Here is a 12,722-nt window from a genome sequence, read left to right on the forward strand (position 1 = left end):
CACCCTCTAATGCAGGGATTTCCAACCTTTTAATGGAATGAACTCCTACCATTGACCGAGGGGACTGTAGACACCAGGTTGGGAACCCCTGCTCTAGGTTATTGATTACGATAGATCCTTCGGGAATAGAATATCTGCATACCTTTTATCGTGATGTAATTGTAGAGCTAATTTTTGCTTATCATAACATCATTCCCTGGGGAATGAAGGAATACATATTCTTAAACATTTATCCTTTTGTCCCAAATGCTTTTACTCTTATGTTTGTAGATTTCTTTGCAGTTCCATGGAGAGATGCTGATCAAGTTGCCCTGTCAATTTCAAAGCTGCTTGTACAATTTTGCATTATTGTGTTTAGCCTAATTATGAAAACATTATTATTGTTATAGTCCTTGACATTATCCTCTCACTGACTATATTCATCATATTGGCTCATCTCTGGTGAATCTGAGGCCTTGCTCCATTCCTCAGCGAATATACCGTCAAGCGCAGAACATTATTCGCAGTTTTTTACCCTGGCCTGGTATCTCAGCAAAAAGTGGTATTGAATATAGCAGAGCAATGTGATTTTTTTTTTGAAGAAAAATTCTGAAAAGGTGAGCAATTTAAAAACTTCTCTACAAGTTTGTAATTTAACCCTATTGAGTACCTTTGTTAAGTTTAAAAGCTAAAGTAATATATTTAGAGCAGTGTCTTTTAAATATGACATTTTTAAATGGTAGTATTATTTCTCAGGGGCTTTGTGCTCATTTTGCTCATGAAAAATGGTAACATTGCACATTGTAGCTTTATGCCACTTTCCATTTTTCCCAACCAATTTATTTTGCTTAGATTAACATTTAATTTTCTTTGTTTTACTTGAGCTCACATCTTTTGTTCTTCTTGGCCTTTGTATATTAGCTCCAGGTGTGACACCCAGTGTGGTCTTCTGCTGCTGTAGCTGTTCCACTTCAAGGTTCAATGTGTTGTGTGTTCAGAGATGTTCTTCTGCACACTGCTGTTGTGACACATGGTTCTTTGAGTTACTGTCGCTTTCCTATCAACTTGAAACATTCTGCTCTGACCTCTCTCATTAACAAGAAATTTTCACAAACAGAACTGCCTCTCACTGGATTTTTTTGATTTTTGCACCATTGTCAATAAACTCTAGAGACAGTTGTGCATAAAAATCCCAGGAGATCAGCAGTTTTTGAGATACTCATATCACCCTGACTGGTGCCAACAATCTTCCATGTGCACACTTCTTCCCCATTCTGATGTTTGGTCTGAACAACAACTAAATCTCTTGACCATGTGTACATGTTTTTATGCATTGAGTTGCTGCCACATGATTGGCTGATTAGATATTTGCTTTAATGAGCAGGTGTACCTCATAAAGTGGCTACGGAGTGTATTTGTACTGTAAAAAAGCATATTGCTATGACTTATCAGTAGAGAGACCCAAGTTTGATTCTTAATATTTTCTGGGTTAATTCAATCTATCAGATTTGCAGATGTTGACCAAATAATATAAGGAAGAGAGAGAAGGAAAAATTATTAATCCTATCCATCAAACATGTCCCCCAGTGGTTTTTGAGTTTGGGTATAATTGTTTATTTTATTATACTGTACTGTCAATTCTATACCTTTGTGAGATCAGCCAAAGTGGCAGATCAGGCTTTAGTAGCCGCATAGACTAATCCTACTCTAATTTCGCTGTGCTTAGAATTTAAAAAAAAATATTAAGTTTCTTACACCTTGCTGTTATTGAAAACATCGTAATACATTTGTAATTTTGTCAAAACCTTCAGCACAATTTTGTATGAAGTGATAGGTGATTTTCCTTCATAGAATTGAAAATTAGTTGTTAGATACATAATGGTAACAACTTGGAAGTATCTATAGTTCCTTGCAATTATACAACTTTAAAGTTTTATAGTTGTATCACAGCTTAAGTGAAGTTTTTGTGATGTCTGGCTACAAAGAAGAATTTTGCAAAATTATCGAAGGAAGGGCATATATTGGATATTGTAGTTTAGTGGATGTGTTCTCTTTTAAAGGAGTTTAACATCAGTGGTTTATTGATAAAACTAAGATCTATTATTTTAAGATGGTTGTGTTTTATCTAATCATATCTACAAAGATTTATTAGTTTAATTGTATGTGCATACAAATATATGGCACGTTTATTCTGATTAAATCCATTGCACAATTGTAAAACAAAAGAACTTTTTTCCTAAACTAATTTTGTCCCGTGTTGTACATGATTCATATTATTGCTTCTTGTCTAATAATTCAGGACAAAAGCACTTTAGATTATTTGATGCTAATGAGCAAAGTGACCAAGGAAGACTCTTTCCATAACTGATGTCTGCAGCAAGCTTTCTAGTCAGCGTTGTTGAAGTGCGGTCCAGAGAAGACATCCTAAAGCATCATTATAGTTCTGTTGCCCAACTTGTAAATTCAAATATAATGTCTAAACAATTATTTCAAAGTTTAGCATTCATATTCTTAAGTATTATTTTTAATATTGTTGAAATATATACTCTTCAGCCTCAAAACAGACCACGTGCACTGAATATATTTGTATTTCTTCCGGACATCCATATGCCAAGCAGGGAAGATGGGACGCCATATTTCAAGATGCTCAGAGATACTCCCATCATTGATGCAATTCTAATTCTACATAGAATGTATTATATTACAGTGTTACCCATCTATTAGATATGGAGCAAGGGCAGTGCGCCAAGATTTATTTGTTCCATTCATGCCTTTTCATCACTTTTTACATACTGTAATTTGCTGCTATGTAGAAAACCACTTCATCTTTGTAATTATGTATGAATTCCAAATGTAGGTGCATTATTTTGCTTGAGTATTTCAGCTTTATTGTGACGAAGATTCTTTATTTTGATTTTACCACATGTAGGTTTTAAAGATGCTGAACTAGTTTATGTGTTCTCTTCCTTTTACAGCCGTTACCTGCAATTCATTGTTGGGCTTGTAACAGTTACAAAAATCTAGTTTTTTTTAAATTGATGGACATTTTGGCTATCAAAGTGCCTACTTTTAGTTGCAATATAAAGGAGTCTTTCTATATCTCTGTCCTTTACAGAACTGCATTGAATGTACTTGGTTTACTTTACGTATTTTGATTGGGAAAGGGGAGGGTGGGGAGGAAGGGTGGAAACATGCAGACACTTCAGCTGTTTTTGTCAATCATTTGAATGACCACTTAATGGAATAAAGGTTATCATTAATTCAAGAAAGTGGTGGAAAAGCCCAATGTAAGCAATCACTGTTTTGAACAGCTATTTATGCTGCTATTCACTACTTTCTTATGCCATTCTATATCTTGATTTCTTGACTTTCAAATCTTGTCTTTCATATTTGGGAAATTACACTTTTTGGCAGTTTAGAGCATCTATATAAATTTGTTTTGAACTGCTCCATATAAACACAACATTAAATGTGGTTTCCCTTCCTAAAAGCAAAAATTCATTTTCCTTTCTCTCGCTTTTGCAGTGCATGAATTACTTAATCAATGTGTGGCTCTGTCCATATGTTAGACTGTAATCAAATGTGTAAATAATTGCAAGGTTTTTCATCAATTTTGGTATATGCCTGTTAATTATTGTAATGGTGTAATGTATGTGTCACAGATGGGAATACAGATCATTATGAACTGCTAGAACTACTGTGAAAAGTGTTCCTATGTAATGTGTCAATCTACATGAATTTCAACATTTTTTAGCAGTGATCTAGCTGTTTAAAATTTTAAAATTCATTCCATGATTCTATTTAGGAAAAAATGCCTACACTGTTTCACAGAATTTTAAAATTTTGGCACCAATGACAATCAGTGTATGACTTTTAAACAGTAATTGCACTTTAGATGTATAGTAAATGTTAATATATTTATGTAGTGACACCCCTTCTATCTGGGCAGACTTTATTTCAATACACAGACTTCTGATCTATTAATGAAAACCAGTATTCATTGTTCATGGACACCAGGCTCTATGGAAAAATAGAACCATAGTGTAAAGTAAAGATCAAATATTCAGAATTTCAATTGACTACAATAGTAGTTAAACATACAAACAGAATAATAAAGATTCCACTCTAATGTAGTATCTTGCTTTGTTGTATTTTTTTAATGTGGGCATTGAAGTTAACAATTTTTCTTATTTTTGAACTAATTGACTTATGGACTGCTGCATTAATTTGAGAAATGTATTTGTTTATTGCATAAGTGTTTTTAAATAGAATTACATTTTGTTTCTTGTTTTACAAAACTTACAGATTCTTGTGCAGAATTTTTTTTAAAGCAATTAGATCACATAAATTTACTGGTCACAGCACTGAAAAATGTTGCTCAAATGATTAAAAAAATGTCAAAATCCTTATTTCTTTCTTGTGTTTTGATTAGATAGTAATGGCTTTGATGTTGTTTACAGTAAGCTATTACCGGAACTTGCATAGCTTGTATCATGCAACAAACATGCTTAGCTTAAAATACATTGGTAAGCACAAACTGTGTAAGCTTTCACAAGATTTGTAATGTTTCCACTTGAATATGATTTGGATATCTTGATTCTGTGACAAGATACCAGTGAACATGATTTAGCATTTAGGGGTTAAATGACTGTAGACGAAGGGCAAGTGTTGCTGTGCAAGTAGCGAGAGAAAACAGATTTTGGAGTATAATATGTGTTGTTCAAAAGACATTAAAGTTAGTAGTAAATAACAGAATGGTGGAACATGAAGATTTAAGAGTAGGAGAAGAACTATAAGTCAAAACAATAGGAACTGTGTTCTTCACAAACCAGCACATAGAGTCACGGAAAACTACAGCACAGAAGCAGGCCCTTTGGCCCATTGGGGCCATGCTGAACCACTTACACTGCCTACTCCCATCAACCTGCACCAAACCGTAGCCCTCCAGATGCCTTCCATCCATGTACCTATCCAATGTTGTCTTGAGCGTTGAAATTTAAATTGCATCCACCGCTTGTGCCAGCAGTTCGTTCGTCACTCTGCACCCTCTGAGTGAAGAAACTTCCCCTCATGTTCCCCTTAAGCTTTTTACCTTTTACCTTTAACCCATGACCTCTAGTTGTAGTCTCACCCAACCTCAGTGGAAAAAGCTTGCTTGCATTTACCCTATCTATACCTTTCATAATTTTGTATACCTCTATCAAATCTCACCTCAATCTTCTATGTTCTAGGGAATAAAGTTCTAACCTATTCAATCTTTCCTTATAACTTGTCCTCCAGTCCTGGCAATGTTCTTGTAAATTTTCTCTGTATTCCTTCAATCATTTACATCTTTTCTGTAGGTAGGTGACTAAAATTGCATACAATACTCCAAATTAGGCCTCACCAATGTTTTCTACAACTTCAACATAACATCCCAACTGCTGTATTCAGTACTTTGATTTATGAAGGCCAGTGTGCCAAAAGCTTTCTTTATGACCCTATCTACCTGTGTTACCACTTACAATGAATTTTGGACCTGTATTCCCAGATCCATTTGTTCTACCTCATTCTGCAGTGCCCTGTCGCTCACTGTGTAAGACTTACCCTGGTTTGTCCTCCTAAAATGAAACACCTCACAATTGTCTTAATTAAATTGCATCTGTCAATTTTCACCCCATTTTTCAGCTGGTCCTGATCCTGCTACAAGGCTTGATTGTCTTTCTCACTGTCCACTACATCCCCAAACTTGTCATCCACAAATTTGCTGATCCAGTTAATCACATCATTATCCAGATAGTTGATATAGATGATAAACAACAATGGCCCAGCACTAATCCCTGTGGTACTCCACAATTCACAGGCCTCCAATCAGAGAGGCAACCATCTACTACCACTCTGGCTTCTCCCACAAAGCCCATGTCTAATCCAATTTACTACCTCATCTTGCAACTGAATCTTCTTGACCAACCTCCCGTGCAGGACCTTGTCAAACGTCTTCCTGAAGTTTATGTAGACAACATACACTGCCTTGCCTTCATCAACTTTCCTGGTAACTTCCTCAAAAAAACTCTTAAGATTGGTTAGATAGAACTAACCACACACAAAGCCATGCTGACTAGTCCTAATCAGTATCTATCGAAATACTCATCTATCTAATCCCTTAGAATACCTTCCAATAACTTCCCCTCTACTAATGTCAGGCTCACTGACCTTTAATTTTCTGGCTTATTCTTGGATCCTTTCTTAAGCAGTGGACCAACATTAACTATCCTCCAATCCTTTGGTACCTCACCTGTCTCTAAAGATGAATTAAATACGTCCGCTAGAGCTCCTGAAATTTTGCAACTTGTTTCACCCTCAATAGGGTCTGAAGGGAACACATCTTCAGGCCCTCGGGATTTATCCACCCTAATTTGCCCCAGGACCTCAAACACCACCTCCTCTAATCTGTCTAGGGTCCATGACCTCGTACTATAGACTCTGTCTGTGTCTATCTCCCAAGTAAACACAGATGCAAAACAATCTAAGATCTCCCCGAGCTCTTTTGGCTCCACACATTGATTACTATTCTGATCTTCCAGAGGACCAATTTTGTCCCTTGCAATCCTTTTGCTCTTAACGTATCTAGAATCCCTTAGGATTCTCCTTCACCTTGTCTGCTAGAGCAACCTCATGCCTTCTTTTACCCCTCACGATTTCTTTAAGTGTTCTTTTGCATTTCCTATTCTCAAGTACCTCATCCTATCTGTGATGCATTTCCTTTTATTTTCTTAATCAGGGCCTCAATATCTCGAAAACCAAGATTCCAAAAACCTGTTATCCTTGCATTTTATTCTGACAGGTACATGCAGGCTTTGTACTCTCAAAATTTTCACTTTTAAGTCTTCCCACTTAGCAATTATACCTCTGCCAGAAAACAGCCTGTCCCAAGCCACATTGTCAGATCTTCTTTGATACCATCAAAATTGGCCTTTCTTCAACTTAAATTCTCAACCTGTGGACCAGACCTTTTCCATAATTCCCTTGAAACTAATGGCATTATGATCACTAAATGCCATGATCTCTAAACAAAATTCTACCACCTGCCCTGTTCCAATCACTAGTAGGAGATCAAATGTTGCACACTCTCTCATCGGGGCTTCAACATACTGATTAAGGGAACTTTCCTAAACATATCTGATAAAACTCTATCCTGTCCAGTCCTTTTACAGTATGGGAATCTTAGTCAATATGTGGGAATTCAAAACCAGCTACTATCACAACCTTATGTCTCTTGCAACAGCCTGTGATCTCTGTCTCTAAATCCTGCAGACTTGGCTGGTCTATATTATAACCCCATTAACGTGGTCATACCTTTCTTATTCCCCATTTCCACTCACAAAGCCTCATTAAATGAGTTTTCCAGTCTGCCCTGACTGAGCACCGCAGTGACATTTTCCCTAACTAGTAACAACATTCCTCCCACTCTTTTGCATATAAAACAATGGAACTCCAGAATATTGGGCTGCCAGTCCTGCCCCTCCTGCAACCAAGTCTCACTAATGGCCACAATATCGTAATTCAATACGTTGATCCATGACCTGAGCTCATCTGCCTTACCTACAATACTTTGTGCATTGAAATACATGCAACTGTAAAATATTAGTCACACCATGCTCAACCTTTTGATTCCTGACTTTGAGTTCTTAACAACATCTGTTCACACAACCACGCCATTATCTGTTCTGGTACTCTGGTTCCCATCCCCCCTGCAACTCTAGTTTAACCCCTCCATTTCCCCCCTCCCCCCCCCCCCAATGTCGTACTAGCAAACCTAGCTTTCCTACTAGGATATTAGGCCCCTCCAGTTTAGGTGTAAACCAAATCTTTCCTGGAAGTCCCACCTTCACTAGAAGAGAGCCCAGTGATAAAAAAAATTCAAACGTCTCCCTCCTACCCCAACTCGTTAAACTGTATGTTCTTCCTGTATGATCAGCCAATTGCGATGGGTCAGCCACACTATCTGTATGCCTGACTCCCGGCTCCCTAAACAACTTCTGTTCAACCAACTTAAGGATGCAAAGTACACTCCTGGAGCGCAGGAAACAGCAGTTTAAGGACAATATCAAGACCCACCTGAGGAAGGGCCACATCAACCTGAATGGATGGGAGAAATTAGCCAGGATGGAGAAAGCTGCAGAAGGACTGCCTATGGGGGGACTGCACAGCATGAAGAATACCCCCACCATGTCACTGAGACAAAGTGGCTTCAACATAAGGAGGGACTGGGAAAGGCCCAATCAGCAACATCCACCACCTCTTCAATGACATACGCCTACCAACACTGCAATAGGACTTGCGGATCATAGATCAGCCTCTTCAGTCCTCTCAAGATCCTCAAGTGAGCAGATCAACCACTAGGAGAACAATCATACTCAGCTATGAGTAATTGCTGCTGATGATGGTGGATCTTCATTTTTCTGGCCTCAGTAACATGTGGCACGTGTGGCAATCCTGAGATCACAACTCTGGAGGTCCTGCCCTTAACATGCAACCCCCCTTAATTCACTTTGCAGAACCTCGTTACTCTTTCTACCTATATCATTGGTACCCACATTGACCATGACATCTGTCTGCTCACCCTCCCATTTAAGAATGCCAAGGACTTGATCAGAGATGTTCACCTCCTTACGGTTCCGTTAACTATTGAATCCCCTATCACCATGACTTGCCTCTTCTCCACCCTTCCCTTCTGAGCCACAGAGCCAAACACAGTGCCACACACACCTGACTGCTGTGACTTTCCTCTGCTAGATCATCCCCCCACTTCCCCCCTCCCCAACAGTATCCAAAACAGTATCTGTTGTTGGGGGGTGGGGTGAGCTGGCCACAGGGAAACTCTACACTGGCTGTTATCCTCCTGACTGTCACCCATTTTCCTGTGCGCTGTACCTTGGGTGTAACTACCTCTCTGTATGTCCTATCATGCACCTCTTCAGCTTCCCAAATGATCTGGAGTTCATCCAGTTCCTTAATGTGGAATGTTAGAAGATGCAGTTGGATGCATTTCTTGCAACTGAATTCATCAGGGACCCTGGAGACCTCCCTGCCTTCAAACATCTCGCAAGAGGAGATTCAACTATCCTGCCTGGCAGCCCGACTGCTTTAAGTGTGCAATTATAAAAAAGGAAACAGTAAATAAACTGGAAAAAAATCCACCTACAGCTTTTTGCCTTTTCTCAGTCAAGCCCCTTCTCACTGAAGCCTTGAAGAGCTAAACCCTCAAATCCCTAGTCTAACCTAATCTGCTCCTTTGTTTAATGGTCTTAATCCCACCCCTAATTCTCGTTGAATTGAGAGGTCAGCCCTCTTCAGAGGACGATTAAGAGTCGGTCATGTAGGCTCTATAAGGATTGTGGATTTTCTTTAAGGAACATTAATGAATCAATTAACACAAAGAAGTTGAAGGAAGTCAGTATATCAAGAAGCATCTATGGATGGAAATGGACAGTCAACGTTTTGGGTCAGGATGAAGGGTCTCGGCCCAAAACGTCGACTGTACTTCTTCCTATTGATGCTGCTTGGCCTGCTGCGTTATACCAGCATTTTGTGTGTGTTGCTTGAATTCCCAGCATCTGCAGATTTCCTTGTGCTGGCAAGCAATAGGTGGATTTAGATGGGTGGTGGTGGGGGCGGGGGGTGATAGGTAGGTGAGGAGGAAGTGGAAATAGCAGGGCTGAAGAAGATGAAATCTGATAGGAGAGGACAATGGAATAAAGGAGATGAAGGGAATCAGGAATTTGTGGGTGATATGTATATCAAGAGTTTGGGTAGAGGAAGGTGATGGGGTTCATTTGGTGGGGGAATGAAGGAGGGACAAAGGACAGTGGTCACTGTGAAGGTTAGATAAAGTATTGACTGAAATAATGAATCAATTGTGTGTTTACAGTAGTCTAAAGTTTAATGTCACCATTTTTCCTTGGGCTTTTAAGTTCCAAACTTAGTTATCTGATTAACTAAAACTCTATCAGTTATAGTAGACTGTGTCCTGATCATTAGTCTGGGTATCTTGACCAATAGCACAATTACAGCCAATAAGCTGCACTAACCCTATATTGTAACAGGTTTGGTAAGCTCAAAATTTCTATCTGTAGCTCTAGGGTAAGCTGGGATCTGATTTAAAGGGTTGAATAAAACCAATACTCTATATGCATTAAAAATGACAACTGAGACAGAAAGGTTGGACACTTTGAAAAAAAAATCCTTGAACATCATCACTAGGGGACAGTGTCAGACAATTCTTCTATTCTGCACTTTTCCTGGAAACTTTTATTGTAATTGAAGTGTAAGCAAGGAGTTGCATTGTAAATACAATAATATTAGTATGCAATCGTTTAACATAGGCTTTACATCAGAGCATTGAGTCTTGCACAAATGTTGATTATTTTTGAAGCTGCATTGATGGTTGTGCTGAATAAGTGATGAACTTAAGCGCCCATAATTTCAAACACTGAAGATGAGACCTTCCAAAGTTTAAGAATGGTTCTTAATATATTCTTCTTACTATGGTCTATATTGTATTAATATATTTTGAAATGCTGTTTCATGTCAGAATAATAGTGATCATTATGGGCCTGAGGGCCTGTTCTTGATCTACAGGTACATGCTAATCTAAAAACTTCCACAATTGATTTTATCAAGTGTGTTCTGATTAAATATTTTATAAAATTACTAAAATGAAGAGACTCTTGAAGGTTGTGGTGCATGCACTGTTCTTCTTGTTTACTGCCAATTTTTGTATGAGGAGACTAAACTGGCAATGGCGTAGGATTAGCGTAAATGGGTGCTTTGTGGTCAGAGTGAATTGGCAAGCTGTATAGCTATAATTCTTTGAGAAACATACAGATATTGTGGAGGTTGGATTGAAAAGCTTGATTCTATCTTAAATGACATAACCAGGAGAGACATAATGCAATGTTTTTTAAAATACATCAAAAATAAATGTTTCAAGGTAACTTACTGAGACTGGCAAAAGCCTTTCTCTCAGTTTCTAAGAATTCAATTTGTTAAATTTTATTCATAATGGACATTTACTTATTTTCAGTGAACTATGATTCATCTCCAACCCATTGCAGGCCTCTATATTTGATTCTCTTGTCAGGGCCTATAAACCTTGGCATTCATGAGGCCCCACCAGTAAATTACTTGCCTGTTCTAAATGGTTGGGTTGGGGGTGAATTTTATTAGGTTATAAATCCTGCAATTTTGCATTTCACTTTAACTCCAATTAGAAACTTCATGGTGTAAGCTTTATTTAGTGAAACATTAATAATTGCCCAACAACTTGTGGAGATTTGAAATTGACTCATATATCTTTTATCATACAAATGATTGGAATTTACATATCAATAAATGTTATTAATTATATTTTTAATTATGTCTGGACAAGGAGGACCCATCTCACTTAAGGACCAGGTCCATAACAGAAGCAATGAACCCCTCCTTGGAGTTTATCTGTTTACCTTGTTCCCGTGGACTTTAGCAAAGAAAGCATCCAAAATAAAATTATCCCAAGCCCAGGGAAAACTAAGTGCGATTTATTCACCAGTTTGAGTAAGAGGATGATCATGGGGGAGGAACCCGGTTATAGATTGGATAGATAGACCAGAACTGCCTAAAAGATTTGTAAGCCAGCCTGCCCTCCTTTCATTGCTCCTTCCAGATCTTGTCGGGCCTGTTCCTAAGTTCTACCTTGTATGAATCTCTGGCTTTGGCAACAGATAATTACATCTTCTACAGATGGAAGGATGGCAGTGATAAAAGTAGGGACTGATTTGTTATTAGGAATCTAGAAGAGCCAAGTGAAGCATATATCTTGATACAGTATTAAAAACTCCAAGCTGGAGTTTGCCATTTAGCTACAGAGAGTACCTTACAAATGAATTAATAATAACATAAAATAAAGCAGGCTGTTATCAGAATATCTACCAAAGGGTGCTTGTTTTGTCTTGTGATAGATCACTTAAGGTGAAAAGAATTAGCAGGGGAAAGGTTATGAAAGAGCTTTGGTTCCGCAAGATCTTTCCCACCTGAATTTTTCCTCATACAATTGATCACCATCAAGAACTCCATTATACTTGTAATAGGCAATTACTGCAAGGGTTGAAAATAAGCCAGTTATCCTTCATTATATGTCACTATCTATTTATTTTTTTCCCACTGAAAGTACAGCATGTGCTTATGGGCTTCGTGCTTCTCTGTTCCTGATCATGACAACCCTTCTATACTAGTCAAATTTTATTTGATTATGGTTCTGTGAAACACTTTGGGACGTTTTATGACAGTGAGGATGTAGTCCTTGATGTTATGCGTGGATGAAAAAGGTATGTATATTTCATACACCCAGCTGGTACTCACTTCTCAATTTCTAACAAAATAAAACGATAATTCCTAAATGTAATTGGATCACAATGTCTTTGATCCTTTCCTCAGATCGCTTTGTTTTCTCTCCACCCTTCCATTTACTGCCTCTATCTTCTCCTACTTTATTCACTGACACGGCACGGACTAGAAGGGTGGAGATGGCCTGTTTCCATGCTGTAATTGTTATATGGTTATATGGACATTTGATCTGTGCTTTCTTTTCATTCTCTAAAAGTACAGTATTCATAAAGTCTCAAATGCTACACCATTGGCGTTACTGCTTCATTTTTCATTCTGATGTCGTTGAGGAGCTTAAAAGCCCAATTAATATCATTTTTCAAACACAACCAAGCAGTAAT

General features: G+C 38.1%; 1 protein-coding gene across 3 annotated transcripts in view; it reads left to right on the plus strand.

Annotated features, from left to right (window-relative positions):
* The window catches only part of nat15 (N-acetyltransferase 15 (GCN5-related, putative)), a 33,767-nt gene extending 29,385 nt beyond the window's left edge, over positions 1-4,382 (plus strand). For 2 of the 3 annotated variants that reach the window (XM_059979428.1, XM_059979431.1), the window contains exons 6-7: positions 411-596; positions 2,533-4,382. In XM_059979428.1, coding sequence (XP_059835411.1) covers positions 411-567 — 157 coding nt within the window. In that variant the 3' untranslated portion in view covers positions 568-596; positions 2,533-4,382. Of the gene's footprint in view, positions 1-410; positions 597-2,278 lie in introns of all 3 variants that reach the window. The other variant, XM_059979430.1, reaches the window with a different exon arrangement.
* Positions 4,383-12,722: the final 8,340 nt, after the last annotated feature.

Source organism: Hypanus sabinus, chromosome 9 (assembly GCF_030144855.1).
Source record: "Hypanus sabinus isolate sHypSab1 chromosome 9, sHypSab1.hap1, whole genome shotgun sequence".
NCBI classification, from domain to species: domain Eukaryota; kingdom Metazoa; phylum Chordata; class Chondrichthyes; order Myliobatiformes; family Dasyatidae; genus Hypanus; species Hypanus sabinus.